The following is a 16,704-nucleotide window of genomic DNA, read 5'->3' on the forward strand; positions in this document are numbered from 1 at the left end:
AATCCATGACCAACCACCCTCAAACATCTTTCATAACCTTCAATGAATCACAAATCATACAATTTTCTTTTTATGGATTCAATGTAGCACTAACACTGAGTTACCAAATTTGATTGTTTCCATTTTATTTTTGTTCATTCACTAAAACTATGTGGTAGATGTTGTGGAACCATTCAACCAAAACCATGACCAAACACTTATTCACGCTCAATAAAACTCCGTGGTAGATGCTTTGGACCCATCCAATAAAAACCATGACTAAACACCCTCGCACATATCTTCAATAAATTACAAATCATACAATTTTCTTTTTATGGGTTCAATGTAGCAGTAATATTGAGATGCCAAATTTGTCTGTTTCCATTTTGTTTTTGTTCATTTACTAAAACTATGTGGTAGATGTTGTGGAACCGTTCAACCAAAACCATGACCAAACACTTGTTCACGCTCAATAAAACTCCGTGGTAGATGCTTTGGACCCATCCAATAAAAACCATGACTAAACACCCTCGCACATATCTTCAATAAATTACAAATCATACAATTTTCTTTTTATGGGTTCAATGTAATAGTAACATTGAATTGCCAAATTTGACTATTTCCATTTTATTTTTGTTCATTCACTAAAACTATATGATGTATGTTGTGGAACCGTTAAACCAAAACCATGATCAAACACTTGTTCACGCTCAATAAAACTTCGTGGTAGACGCTTTGGACCCATCCAATAAAAACCATGACTAAACACCCTTACACATATCTTCAATAAATTATAAATCATACCATTTTCTTTTTATTGATTCCATACAATACTGGCACCGAGTCATCAAATTTGACTGTTTCCGTTTTTGTTTTTGCTTAGATGTTGCCATTTCTTGTCTATATGTCACGTGTGATATGTTTTTCCTATCCGTGTTTTTCTCTATAAGGAGTTCGATTAAATACAGTATAGTATATAACAACAAATTCTTACTATTATAGTTATCGTAACTTTCTATCCTACCAGTTGGACCAAAACGAAGGGCTGATGTCCGATGTTAAAAAACAGTTCCTTTTATCACCAAAATCTCAGAATTTTAACTTTGCTGTTTGCACCCAATATTTTTTGGAAACTTTTCGAGCCACTATAAAATTTAGCATATTAAAATTTTGGCCCCTCAAATTTTGTAACATAACCATAAAGTACCCACTTTGAAAATTTTTCATAATTACTTTAAAATTTGACACACCACACATAAAAAAAAAAAAAAATTTAAATAAAAATACTTTTCCCTTCCAAATGATTTCTCTCTCTTCAACAAACAAACTTAATTTTCTTTTTTTTTTTTCTAGAGATTTAAAAAAAATCCAAATTTTGTTATCAAAATATGAATTTCTTAAAATTTTCTATAAACTCAATTTTTTTTTTTTTTTTTTTTTTTTGGTGGATCGAAATTTTAGTAACATATGGAGAATATAAGTAGAAAATTTAATAACAATTGAAATATTTTTAATTTTCAAATTTTCTTCTAAAATAAAAATTATAGAATCCTTTAAGTTGTTTTCTTCTTAATATTTGGGTTTTCTATATTTGAAAATTTGGATAATATGGTATTTTTTTATTATTATATTTAAGGAAAAATACGAGTCTTCTATTTTTTTGCAAAGTCAGAAACTTGTTATATTCTTTAAACACTATTATTTTTTTAAAAAAATTGTATTAAAGGAAAAGTGTGTTTTCATACCCGATATGAAAAAAAAATTATAAATTAGGAACTTAAATTTATAAAATACAAATTTTAAATAATTATTTAAAAATAATTAACATTTCATACATTTTTTAGTTAAATGTATGCAATTATTCTGGTACTACTCTTCATGATATAAGTACTTCCACCGGTTGAGTTAATGATACTTAAATCTTTTTTTAAATGATTCATAGTTTATAATTATTTTTATATAAGTGTGTGAAAACACGCTTTTTCCAATTATTATTGTGAAAATAAACTTCATTAATATTACTGAAAATATGCATATCTGTTGCAGGCTGAGTTGAGACTTGAGACTATAATATGGGCCTATTGGCCCAAAGAGCAATTGAGTCTGCTTGACAATTTCGGGCCAAAGCTCAACCCGAGCTCGATTCTTAGCCCAGCCAAATGTCAGCACATCTCAAACCCTCTTAGGCCAGGCTTGGACTGATATTTTGAGCCTACAGGTGTCGAGCTTTAGCCTGTGGGCACAAAGCCCAGCCAATTTCAGGCCACAGCTAGGCCCGATCTGTAGCTCAGCCCAGTCCAACTCAATCGCTGAAATAGCTAATCATGAGTACATAAAAAAAAGTTAAAAACATATGGTTTTTTTGGCAACCGTTAAAAACAAAAAAACATGTTTGATAATTAAAAAATTATTTGTTATTTTTTGTTTTTAAAAATAGAAATAGAATATAGGATGTTTTTAGATAATGTTTTTAATTGTTTTTAGTTGGTTTTATTTGTTTTCCGAGAATTATTATAAAAATTAATTATACAAATATATAAAATGATTAAAAATAAAATATTAAATATTAAAATTATTTTTAAAACATATTTAAAAACATTTTAAAGATCCTAAACAGACTTTTATTCTCCAAAATATTAAAGAACATTTTTTAAAAATTATTCTTAAAAATTGTTTTTCAAAAATGTTTTCAAGAACAGTTACCAAATAGAGCCATAGTGATTTGTCCCATATGAAGAAAATAACTTTAAATTAAAAAAAATTGTTTAATAATTTATAGTAAACTCATATTTAATTAAATTTCTATTAAAATTATCCTAAATTCTTATTTAAAATAATTCAAATTTCCTTAATGAAACTTTTTTGTGTGACCTACCTTTCGAATACAAAAAAGTTATTAAAATTTTTTAAAATCAAATTTATGATAGATTATTTTTTATTTCAATATTTTTTTTTATTTTTTTTATTTTTTGTGAAAATTTCCTTTAAAAATTTAGTTGACATTTTATTCTTACTATTTTATTTTTCAATCACTAAGATTATTGAAACTTATATTTATAATTTTTTTTATTAAATCAAATTTCATAAAATGTTTAAAACCTTTTTATTGAAAATTTTAGATATTTTGATTGTTAGCAATTTATATTATGTGCTTAACTAGGCAAATTAATTAATTTTTTTTTATTTTTACAACATTTACTAATAATATTACGATGATTTGAGCTTATCAATAACAAAATATGCAAACCTTTCAAAATAATAAAAATATGTTAATATTTAATTAATTAAAATTTTGTTTTAAATGTTGCCCTTTATATATGTAAGGTTTTTCTAAAATTGCCTATAAAAATTATTGGTCCAAAATTTAGTTTGTTTCCATGCTATTGAGTGATCCGGCTGAATAACATTTTGTTTGTTGCTTTCATTAAAAGTTGAATTTCAAAGAAAATTTGTGATTTTATTACGACAATCTCTTATTGGAACGAAATAAATGAAAAGTTTATATTTGTCACAATACCATCATAATGAACTTTCAAATCATAGGATGATCAAGTGCTAATTAGGCTTCGATTCGAAGTGACATAAGCCACTCAGATTTTCAAGAAATTTTTATAATTCGAAGTGCCAAACCAGTCATAGATTGTATAGCTACAAGCAAATTAATCTTCTCAATTTATAATTTATACCTTTAAAACTTCACAAATTAGCTAAGAAGAATAATCAGTTGTTGAGTTGTGGGTGAGTTGAGGCACCTGAACAATCAGTTGGATACATTAGGGCTGGCCAAGTTTTGATTGCTCAGAGCTGAAAATTGAATGAATCTTGGTATATGAATATGTAGGGATCCTGGGTACGCAAATTTCCATTCTCTTGGACCTCTCATCAATCCTATGAACGCTGTAAATCAATTGTTTTGTTCAGAAGGGCCCTTGAAAAAAGAGTACAAGTGAAGATCTCAACATCAACATCAAATGCCTTTGAAAGTACTTAGAAATTAGTTAATATGAATTCAAGTATTTGATGCATATAACAAAAAGGGACTTGATTCCAAGTTGAGAAAAGAATTTTTGGAAAAAGTAATGGATGTTACCATGAGCTATGCCATGATCAAAATCACCAGTTTTATGCCATTGATTTGAAATGAAATAAACACATAAATTGGATTAGACAACAATATATTTGCAAAGTGCATAATATGTCTTATCATATAAAAAATGGAAAGAAAAAAAATAAAATAGAATTTTCATGTTATTCATCTAATTCGCTTCCCATCAATTCATATGCCATTTACTCAATTATTCAATCTTTAGTATACGATGGTGTTTATTTTTCGATTGAATAGAAAAAACCAATTATACAATGATGGATAAGTCCCTTGAAGAGTCTGGGTTTGCTTATGCTAAATGCCGATGGATTAGTTGCAAGATGTTGAAGAGTTGTCATGTTGCAAAATGCTCAATAATAATAGTAGTTATAAAATAACAAGAATAGACAATTAAAAAAAAAAAAAAAAAACAGAATAAGAACATATAAATTTACATGGAAGATCCTAAATGAGAAAAACCATAGGCAAAAGAGAAAAAACTCCACTATATTAAAAGATTGGTACAAGATGGAAGAGTTATGAGCGGCTATAGCAGAAACATAATTATCATAACCTTAAAACTATACATTATATATAAAAATTCTCATAATTATAGCTTCACTATATATATTGCACCACGAGCTTTTTGGATCAAACTAAATAAAATTTGGACCACCAAACTCTAACAATAGCAATATAAGGAATAAATGTCTTATCTTTACTTTGGAACTAGTCTTTACAATGCTCTTGATCACCATCTTTGTAAACTTTGTCTCCCATAAGCTTGAATATATGAATTTTCTCGAATTGAAGTCAAGATATTATCCCATATAATGGGAAAAGGTTAATTTATGCCTGCTAGCTCTAAATTCTCCTCAATATTTTTAAATATTTCATTTGAAATTTCCTTGGCTGCTTTTGTCTAAATTGACCATTCAACATGAATATTGATTTACATGTTCATAAAAGACTGTTATAAGAATATAATAATTCTTAAAGAATAATTTCTATGGCAAGCAATTAAATTTATTCTTCAACTATTAATAATTCTTTAAGACAAATGTGCCATGCCGGGAATGCAAATTTATTCTTTGATGATGAACTTTCAACTTTTGGAAACAATCATTAATTAAATTTATTCTTTGATGGAAGAGTTTAATAAAAGAAAAAGTCGTTGGAATATAATAATTCTTGAAGTACAACTTAATGGGAATGTTACTTTAATCATATGTAAAATGGAAAACATACAACATTTAAACTTTGTTAACCTTATCAAGAACAAAAGTATCATAGGAAAATAACATTTAAACTTTGTTAAGGGTATCAAGAACAAAAGTATCATATATGTACCACTAATAAAAGATACCGAAAAGAAAGATTTGTTAAATTTATTCTTTGATTGAAGAGTTTAATAAAAGAAAAAGTCGTTGGAATATAATAATTCTTGAAGTACAACTTAACGGGAATGCTACTTTAATCATATGTAAAATGGAAAAGATACAAAACTTTGTTAACCTTATCAAGAACAAAAGTATCATAGGAAAATAACATTTAAACTTTGTTGAGGGTATCAAGAACAAAAGTATCATATATGTACCACTAATAAAAGATGCCGAGAAGAAAGATATGTTGATAATAAGAATTAAACGCCCTCCCGATCCCCCCCCCCCCCCGGCGGAAAAAGAAAAAAAAAAAAAAATCAACCATTTTGGTTCCAAACATTCAATCAATATATATATATATAAGCCTACTACTCGTCTTGGTCTCCAAACATTCTCCCATGTCGGCCTCCAGTGGTTCCAAACTAGACCACGAACTTAACCAACTTCTGTACCATGCCTTGCAAAATCAAAACGCCAAAGAAGTGATCCACCTCTGCCGGGAAGCTCCGGATGGTCCATTGCACATAACGAGTATACACAAGGACACTGTTCTTCATCTAGCCTGCTACTCCAAACAACGTGATCTTGCCCTTGAATTGGTTAGATTGTTGCCCAACAATCTTAACCAGCCCCTGACCGAAGTTAGAAACGATGTTCGAAACACGATACTCCACGAAGTAGCCACATCCAACCGGATGGCGGATGTGGCCGTGGAAATGTTGAAAAAAGAACCCATGTTGCTAAGTGCTCGTAATAACTTGGGAGAGACGCCGCTCTTTCGAGCAGTCCGGTTCGGGAAAATTCGTATGTTCAATCTTCTAGCGGACGAAGTTGATAAAGACCATGATCAGGAAGGTGGTAAAGAGCATTTCCAAAGTAAAGATAAGACATCTATTCTTCATATTGCTATTATTACTGAACATTTTGGTGAGTTCCACTAACCTTTTTTTTTTTTTTTTTTCAAAGCCGCCTTCTCTTTCACTCTAGCAATATTTTCTGCACATATTCTACATGTCTTTTTCTATATAAGCATGTTTGCTTATTTTGCCAAAAAAAAAAAAAAAAAAGATAATTTCTAGATTAATTTCCATACTTCATCCCTCTTTAATTTTTTTGAAAAAAAAAAAATGGGAAACAGAGTTGGCAATGTTGATTGTGAGGAGGTACCCATATTTAATTGGCATGAAAGATGGTAACAACAGGACAGCTCTTCAACATCTTGCAACTAATCCATCGGCATTTCGAAGCGGATGCAAACATGGACTCTTCAAGGGACTCATCTATAATTGTATGATTCATCTAATTCCCTTCTCATCAATTTATATGCCATTTACTCAATCATATCATCTATAGTATGAGTCTCGCCTTTTGGAAAGGGATTTCATTACATTTATATACATTTATAACAGCCTAGAAATCATGCAAACAAGGTGTTTCAGGTATTCCAATCAAGAAAAAGACCATGGAAGGAAAAGATCTAAGGACCAAAAGCTCCGGTATGTACATTTCCTTTAGAAATGTTAATTTAATTGTTCTAATATCAAGTACAAAGTGGTATATATTCTAGCAACTAGCTAGTAGCTTAAAGTGAAACAACAGTTTAATTTGATGATCCTATGTATGAATTTTGTTTTGGGCATAAGGCAGATAACTCCATGTCATTGATTAGCTGAAAAAGTTGAACACCTTTTTCTTTTGATTTTATCAATGATAATTATTTGTTTATTCATTTTTTTTTTTTTGAAAAGTTAAATGGCATTTGAAATTGCCCATTTGGGAAGAACTTGGACGTGAAAAGCAGAGACATGCTTATGCCTGGGAACTTGCCCAGGAGTTAATTAAAAACGATACTTCATGGGATGTTCCTGAAACTGCAGCACTTAATCAAGGTAAGCCTAATCAAGAGAAAAGCGATGGCTCGTCTGGGTCGTTGCTAGAAAGAGGAAGAGAAGGGCTCTGTATTGCCTCCCAACACCTAGAGGAAAATAAAGGACAATGCTGCAACGAGGAAAAAACTAAAACTTCCATGACAGGGATCAAGACTGATGAAACTCCATTATTTTTGGCAACAACTTGGAGTATTACAGAGCTTGTGGAAGAAATACTAGAGAAATATCCTCAGGCAGTTGAGCATGTTAACAAAAAAGGAAGGAACATATTACATGTAGCCATTCAATACCGCCAAATGAAGATTTTTGATATGGTTACAAAGAATGATATGATAGCAAGGAGGCTGTTGCGAGCCACAGACGCGCAAGGGAACTCCTTACTGCATACGGTTGCCGAAAATAGGAAAGGTCTTATCATGGAAAGTTCCCAAGGCCCCGCACTCGACTTGCAAGATCAGTTGCTCCTTTTTGAGGTGCATTTTCACTGTTCCATTTGTAAAATGTGCAGCACACACTTGCATAAACCATAACCATAATGTTACTAAAGCCTCAACTCATTGGTTTAGAAACTCAAAGGGCCTGTTTGGTAACATATTTTTTTTAAACGGTTGTTGAGAAAATTTAGTTAGAAAACTATTTAGAATAGCTTCCAAACAGACCGAACCCATAAATACCATTCATACAACATGGAAATGTTGTTAGGGTCCATGATCCAGTGGCTTGAGATGTACCCATGTTTTGATTTATTATGATCAATGATTTAGACTACTATACCAAAAAATATTGAAGACGTTTGAATTTGACTGTAGGTATTAACACTGCTCTTAATGTTTGTGCAGAAAGTGAAGAACTTAGTTAAATCCGATTTCTTCAGGCTCTTCAACCATAGGACCAGACTGCTGAAGAGTTATTTGCTGAGAACTATTCTAAACTTCATGAGGATTCCAAAAAATGGCTGGAGGAAACCTCTAAAAATTGCACTATTGTGGCTGTTCTTATCGCCACTGTCGCCTTTGCTGCCGCCTACACCGTACCTGGAGGTAATCAAGAAAGCAGTGGTATTCCAGTCCTTCACTCCAAACCCTTCTTCGTGGTTTTCACCTTGGGTGATGTAATCTCCCTTACTTTCGCTTTGACATCGGTAGTTTCGTTTCTCTCAATCCTCACATCACCATTTCGATTACAAGACTTCAAGTACTCTCTTCCTCAGAAACTGATGCTGGCTTTTACATTTTAATCCTTTCTGTGACAATGATGATGGTGGCATTTGCTGCAACCATCATCCTCATGATCCATGAGAAGGAAAGTTGGACAAAAATTGCTCTATACTCGGTTGCATTCTTTCCAGTCCTCGTTTTTTCTCTCTCATATTCAAGTCTTTATGCATATCTGGTGAAGCGTTCGCACCTGTTGCAAATTATACAGAACATTTGTGCTACGTGTAAGGGTAATCGTCCGCATCGTAATGAATCCCGATGCATGAGTTCCTCCAACCATCCTGATGAATCTCACAGATCCAGTTTCCGGCGCCCTTCTACACCTCAAATTACTGAAGTTTGAAAGGTGGAAAAACCTCATAGGAACTCCTTATGGGCGAAAGAGACATCAATCAAAGGAGTGATTTTATTTGTTTTCCAGCTACTTTTAAGAACTGCTATATCTATGTATGTTCAATTTACCTTGTTCTGAGAGTGAATTATGTGTTGTCAATGCTGTATGGTTTTAAATTTCATGAAATTAATAAGAGATGACTTAAGAATAAAATTATTCCATGTTTCTGCCTTCATTTGGGACACTATTCACTTGATAATTAAAGCCTGATGATGATTGCAGTTTTGATGCAAGTGAGAGAAACAGAAGATGTCACCATTGAAATCCTGATGGATGGCTTCCATTGTTTGTTCAGGAGATAAGGAAGAACCTTCTTGGATATGGTGTCTTATTGATGAGAATGCTTAATTTTCAACCAGCTTTAATAGAACTTCATTTTACCAGGAAAAAAGAGAGAAAATTACCTTGTTAAAGGACACTACCTGTTGAGGCCTCGTATTCCCAATGATCCACGTAGTTGCCAAATGGATGGACGTACGATCTCAACCAATATAAATTCCTGATTCAGCTGTTCCTACAAAAAGGCGTCCGGACGGGATGTCCGGACACACCCTCCGATGGTTTTGTCAGCCATGGAAAGAGAGATAAAAGCAGTTGGTACAGTTGACCTTTTACTAGGTATTGAAAAGCTTACCTTCTTCTTGACGCGAAGGTTCATATATATAACATTTAAAAATTCTCTCTCCTCCATAAATGATGGAAGGCTTTTTGGTTTACCATAATGCCACTAGGTGGTGGCAGGGACATCCTCATCCTACGAACGACTGTCAGAGATCGTGGGAAGTGACTTGCTGTCACTTCTATCTTTTCACTCTGCAGGTATCGGAATATGAATTGTGACGGGATGTCAGAATGACGTAGTGAGGCACGCTTTGGTTTGGTCAGTGATCCGGATGGACATATCCGGATAGAATATGAAAGGTCGTCGGATGAGTAATGGCGGTGGTCCGGATAGGATGTTTTGCGAGTTCCGTGTGCTCTTTATTTCAGGGGGTCCGGATAGGAGAGCGCGCCACGTATCGTCAGTGGACGTGTGCCACGTGTCATCAGGGATGGGTCCCTACACTACCCTCTCACCTCAGGTTCAAATTTCTTCAGTTCAGGCGATTTCTCAATCAGCTCCCGCCTTACACTCTTCCGTCCGCCTCATGTTCTCATTTCCATGGTGATAGGGCCCAATAGCCAAAGCAATAGGTCGAAAGGAGTTCTCGTTGCCGCCAATAATGCCTATCGGAACCCTACGTATCACAGCAGAAGTTCCTCTTTCCGGCGATCGTTCAGCTCTGAAATCCATCTGCTGCTCCGCCATTGCCTTCAAAACTAAACTCTCTTCTCCCACAGAAAAATATGTCCACTTCTTCCGTGGAAAATTCAAAAGTCCCCCAACCTCGTCGCTCCGTCGCCCTCGCCGGAATTTATATACTTAGTGAAGTAACAACACTGTGATTTTCAGGTGCATGTGTACCCGAGTCACAGCATCATGCCAAGTCCGATTCTCTTCACGGTGCTTCAATTGTTGCAACTTAAAATTGCTCCGAGCACCACCATTTTCGCTCGATTTATTATTATTTTTTAAAAAAGTTATTAAAAAATAAAATAAAAATATTATATTTTTTCTAGATATAATCTTTTTATATTTTTACACCAAACTAATATTTTTAAAAACCAATAACTTGTTTGGTGGTGTGATTTAAAATTAATTTTCTATTTTTAAAAATAAAAAACTATTTTTAAAATTTTCTAACACTCTTTAACAATTGTTCTTTGGAAACAATTTTTAAAAATAAAGTGAAATAAAAAACAATTTTTAAAAAATAAATAGAGATTGTTTTTACTTATTTTTAAAAACAAAAAGAAAATATAGTTCTGTTTAATCATGTTTTTTAAAATTATTTTTAAATTAAAAAATAAAAAGAGTTTTTAAAAACATGACCAAACCCCCAAATTTACATTTCACATTTTGAATTATTTCTTGTAAAATAATTTAAAATTCGTAAACCTGTTGGCACAAAGCCCAGCCCAAACCTCTTCGAAAATTTGGGGCAGCAGCTAGGCCCGATCTGCAGCTCCAGTCCAACTCAATCCTGTAATAAAAAAAAATAATAATAAAAAAAATAAAAAATGAAAAAAAAAAATACTAATTTATCCCATGATAAGAAAATTAATTTAAATTAAAAAAATCATTTAATATTTTATAGTAAACTCGTATTTAATTAAATTTCTACTAAAATTATCCTAAATTCTTATTTAAAATAATTTGAAATAATTCAAATCTCCTTAATTAAACCTTTTTGTGTGACCTACGTACATTTCTAATACAAAAAATTATTACAATTTTAAATTTAAAAAAAAATAAAATTTATGATATATAAATTTTTATTTCAATTTTTTTTTTGTGAAAAATTCCTTTAAAAAATTATTTGACATTTTCTTCTCCCTATTTTATTTTTCAATTACTAAGATTATTGAAACTTACATTTATAATTTTTTATTTATCATAAAATGATTAAAACTTTTTTTTTTTGAAAATTTTAGATATTTTGATTTTTAGCAATTTTTATTATGTGCTTAACTAGTTATCTAATCCTAATTGTAATTTATCAAATCCTACCTTGATATATATACATGTAATTTAGGGTTATAGCTATAACCGAAAAAATGCTTACAGGTCCGACACTAAGATCATTCTTTCAAATTATATAGAGTAGATGTTTTCGGTTTGAAATGAAATGAGAAAGAGAGGTATGTGTGTTACAAATTAAATCATTGTAGCAAAATTTTAGGGTAACCATAATTAGTTTGGTCTAGGATTAGAGCTATAATAGACCTAGTAATGCATACAGTCATAGTTAATATGGTTTAACACTAAAATTGGTTCTTTCCGATTATAAGATAATAGGTTTTACATGGGAGCGAAATGGAAAAGAAAAGTTTATTTGTGTCACAATATCATCATAATGAATTTTCAAATCATACAACGATGAAGTGCCAATTAGACTTTTGATTCAGAGAGGCATAAACCTAAATCACTCAAATTCCCAATAAATTTTTGTAATTCAAAGTGCCAAACTAGTCATAGATTGTTTAGCTATAAGCAAATTAATCTTCTCCATTTATAATTTATACCTTTAAAACTTCACAAATTAACTAAGAAGAATGCAAGCTTGGAAAGACGAGAATGTTTCTAGAGGTGGTTTCCATCAAAATATTTCCTACCCTCGAAAAACACACATAAAAGAAAAGAAAAATTGAAATTCTATACCTTGACTCAATTTTCAAAAAAAAAAAAAAAAAACTATTATCATACATTTCTTTAAACTCATTTCACTTAAAAAAAGAAAAAAGAAAAAAAAAACTCATTTCATATATTTATAATAAAACCAAATATTAACAAATCATTTTCTTTAGTATTTTTTTTTCTTTCTTTAGTACTTTTCAGAAACCAAACATAATTTTAATATATAAGGAACAATGATCATGTGAGTCTTTGTGTGGAATGAGAAATAAAGTAAACTCACGAGATGAAAAAGAAAAATTTATGGTTCACTCAATGAGAAAATCCAACTAAAAATAGAGCACATGTCAAAACTAATATCCTTATATCCCATTGAACTACTACTTAATGTAAGTTAAAATTCAAGTTAATGAAGAATGAAATGCATCAAGTCTAATCTAAATGGCTTAAAAGTTGAACATGAATCTTGATATACAAGTTCATAAAAGTAGAAGATTAAAGGAATATAATAAAGCTTGAACTACAAACATGGAGAACCTATCTTTTCATGAAATTCTAATAGCATTTTGCTTTGTTAATCTTATCATGCAATCAAAGAAGCCCTAGCCCTAACAATGCACACATGTTTTCAATATCCATGGAAGTAAATATATCTTATTTGAATCTTTTTATTAAAAAAATTCACATTCACTTAGCCCCGTTACCTCCTAAACATATAATTTAAGAGTATGATAATGTGTAAAACTAGAGACTCAAAGCCACTTATGAGCTCGATCTCCTAAGCATATAATTTAAGGCATAATTATCTCAAAACTAGGGATTGGTGATGCAAATTAGAGAAGAGTACAATTTATATATTAAAAAGAAAAAAATATAAATTAATGATTGATCGAGTTTATTAAGTATATTTTTTTTATTATTATTAGAAAGATGCTATTCTTTCATTTGATCTAAATTTTGACCAATATTTTAATATCTTCATTAAAACTAAATATATCTTTTAATTTTGAAATTCGAGTAATTTTTTTATTGTATATTTAACTTGAATTGATTAAAAGTTGAACATGCATTCATTTGCAAGTTTATAAAAACATAGGGTATAAGAATATAATTATTCTTGAAGTACAACTTCTTGGCTATGCAACCTTGTTCTCTTGTGATTTACTTTAATTTTCTCAACTAACCAAAAAAGGAAGCACTACAAGAAAATGTACTTTTCGTGACAAAAATTTAGGGGCGAATTCTAATTTTGTCGCTAAAAGTAACTTTTACCGATGAAATTTTAGATGTTGTCAATAATGCCAATTTTCTACAAACTTTTCCTAACGAATTTGAAATTTTTGTCGCTAAAAGATGTGGCGGGAAAATTTGGCGCGCGTAAACACTTTTGTGACAAAAATAAACTATTTCCCTACGAAAGTATTTATCACTAATTATAATTTTGGTGATGAAAATAATTTCCTCACTAAAAGTTACAACCTTTTATCTATTTTTGCTTACAAAATGGTTTCGTCGGTAATTATATTATTTTCTGACAAATTGAGTAATTTTGTCACCAAATAATGTTATTAAATTGTGATATTAATAAAGAATATTAATAAATAAGTAGATTATTTATACTATGAAATAATACAATATATATTTGTTGACACTTAATATTTGTACTCTAATATTTTATTTATATAAATAATAATAAAAATTAAGGATCCTCAAAATTAAATACTAGAATGTAGATTTATTTAAATTTAAATGTTCTATTATGTAATAATAGTATTGTTATGAAATAACAAAAATGTAAATTATTTAAGCAATTAATATTTATAGTGTAATATGTTATTTATATTTATATATATATATATATAAATAATAACAATAGATAATCCAAGATATGTAAGATTACATCCTATGATATAAATTTATTTAAATTTCAATATTATTATATGGTGCTACACATACATAAATACTACTAAATGATTTTTATTATATTAGGTAAAAGTTATCCATACAAGTCCAATGTAGTATTAAATTTATGTTAGCTATGAATAAGTAAATTTATTCAAAATCATACCTTATCCACTCAAGAAGTAAATTTATACTAACATTTAGTTACCTAGTTTAAATTAATAGATTTTTTTTTAATTATTACTTGGTTTTTAAATAATTGGTCAGAATTAACTTTCTCAAATAAATTGTCTAGTATCTATAAAAACATTCTACCTACATAAAATTCCAAATATTATTTATGTGTACAAAGATATCATATATTATTAATAAATAAATAAGTATAAGTTAAATATTATATGATATAATATATTGTAAGTACTATATGCCTAGCTCTATTTTCATATTTACAAAATAAAAAATGTTTGATATATATAGCACATATGAAATTCTATATAAATATAAAGTTTTTTTAAAAGTTTTCAACCACATCTTTATTAATAATTGGTTATTTTATTTTTTATTGATCAATTATATATTTATTATTTTTAATTATTAATTACTAATTTATCAAAATTGATTAGTTATTAAGAATAAAATCTTAAATTATACCGCAAAATAGTAACTTCTATGGCTACTAACTTGTAAAGGAGTTTTTATATTTGTATGCATTTTTAATCAAATATTTAAAACAAATGTAGTTATAAAAATAATTGAAATATATCATAAATTATTATATGATTTATATTTATAGTGTTTCATTATGTTTGATATTTTTGTTTGGAATAGATGAGAAAGGGAAAGAAAAAAAAATGATGTAGAATCCTAATTTCATTTTGATCATTATTTTATTAATGTCAATATGAGTATTACACTTTGACATTCTCCTAACATTGTCTTTCAATTATACTTTTATTTCATATTTCAAATTTATCACTTTAATCCATAAGTCTGGAATTGAATTTATTCTAGCTATTAATAAACTATAGTCCTCTAATTTGTTCTCATTTAACATTAGGTTTGTTTAGAGGTGACAAAATTTGATATGACTTGTCAATATGACTTGAATCTAACACCCTTTCATGATTTTGGGTTGAGTATAATTGAGTTCAAGTCAAATTCATGTCAACTATGGAGAGTGACCTTAAATAATATAAGGTCCCAATTCTGATCACCAATTGGTTTTCAGAACAAATGGGGGCCTTGTCATAAAATACTCTGTGGTTAAGCGTGCTGTAGTCAAAGAAATCTTAGGATGAGTGACCCACTGGGAAGTACGAAGCACCTCGATCTACAAGTGGTATCAGAGCTTGGTCACATGTTTGACAGGTGAGCTAGCACTGTGGGTGAATGGCGAAGGCCTGAGGCGTGGCCAAGACAACTAACAAAGACGATAGACTATCATCGACGAAATTAATTTGTTACCAAAAATATTTGGCAATAAAAATAAAATTCGTCGGCATTAAATATTGACAATTTTTGGGACAAATTTTATTTTTTTCGTGACAAAAATTCTTACTTTTGTTGCTGAAATATTTCGTTGGAAAACACCTTCAGTGACAAAATTTTATTTCATCAAGGAAAACTTTGGGCGACGAAATAAGATTTTTGTCACGAAACTTTTAGCGACGGGTCTAGGGCGACGAACAAGGCACGAAAGAATTTTCGTTGGGGAATGTTTTTGTAGACGAAATTTAGACTTTCAGTGACAAAATATTTTGTCGCTAAAAGTCAATTTTCTTGTAGTGAAGACAAGTATAAACTTTGTTAACCTTGTGAAGTAAGCAAGGAATTATTAAACCAACATGCATATTTTTGAAGTCAATACCCACATTTTTAAAGTGCAACATAAATTTTGATGCACAAATTTATAAAAAGTAGAAAATCATCAAAACTTATGAAGTATAACTATTATTGGTATGAAACTTTATATTTTGACTATTAGCTTAATTTTATTATAAATTAATCTAAAAAGGAAGACACCATTAATCAAAATATTTTTAATCTTATCCCAATACACATATTTTTAAAATCGAAATGTTGACTGACTTACAAAAAAAAAAGAATCCACTCAAGTGTAATCGAAACTTTTATCAATATCATTTTCAATATCTACAATAAGTAAATGCGTACATGTTTTAATTCATTAACCAAAATCTTCTTACTCTCTTTTTTCTTTCAATCACAAACTTTATAAATGCATGCTCATGTATTAAAAGTTCTTAAAAGTTCAATATGAATCTTGACATACAAGTTTATGAAAGTTGAATGCTATAGGAATATAATAATTCTTGAAATACAAGGTTGAACTTTGTTAACTTTATAAGCAAGCAAAGAATTGGCATGTCAATGTCAAAATGTTCACCACATTCATGAAAAAAAAACAAAAGAAGGATTTTAGCTAATAATTTAACTACTAGTTATCTTATGCACATTGAAATTAGAAATGAAAAGGGGTTAAAATTTAATACGACTATTTTTTATTATTATATAAATAATACATTTTTTAGGGTTGTGAAGGTTTCACAAATATGGTACACACATAAATAAAGGATATGGTATATCAAATATTGTAATAGGAGA

At 29.8% G+C, this 16,704-nt stretch overlaps 1 protein-coding gene across 1 annotated transcript; it reads left to right on the plus strand.

Moving 5' to 3' along the window:
- Positions 1-5,843: 5,843 nt before the first annotated feature.
- LOC117933370 lies at positions 5,844-8,449 on the plus strand. The gene is made up of 5 exons (XM_034854732.1): positions 5,844-6,372; positions 6,584-6,733; positions 6,885-6,941; positions 7,194-7,807; positions 8,174-8,449. The coding sequence occupies exons 1-5, from the start codon at positions 5,844-5,846 to the stop codon at positions 8,447-8,449; spliced, it is 1,626 nt and encodes a 541-aa protein (XP_034710623.1).
- Positions 8,450-16,704: the final 8,255 nt, after the last annotated feature.

The sequence above is a fragment of the Vitis riparia genome, chromosome 16 (genome assembly GCF_004353265.1).
Source record: "Vitis riparia cultivar Riparia Gloire de Montpellier isolate 1030 chromosome 16, EGFV_Vit.rip_1.0, whole genome shotgun sequence".
NCBI lineage: Eukaryota > Viridiplantae > Streptophyta > Magnoliopsida > Vitales > Vitaceae > Vitis > Vitis riparia.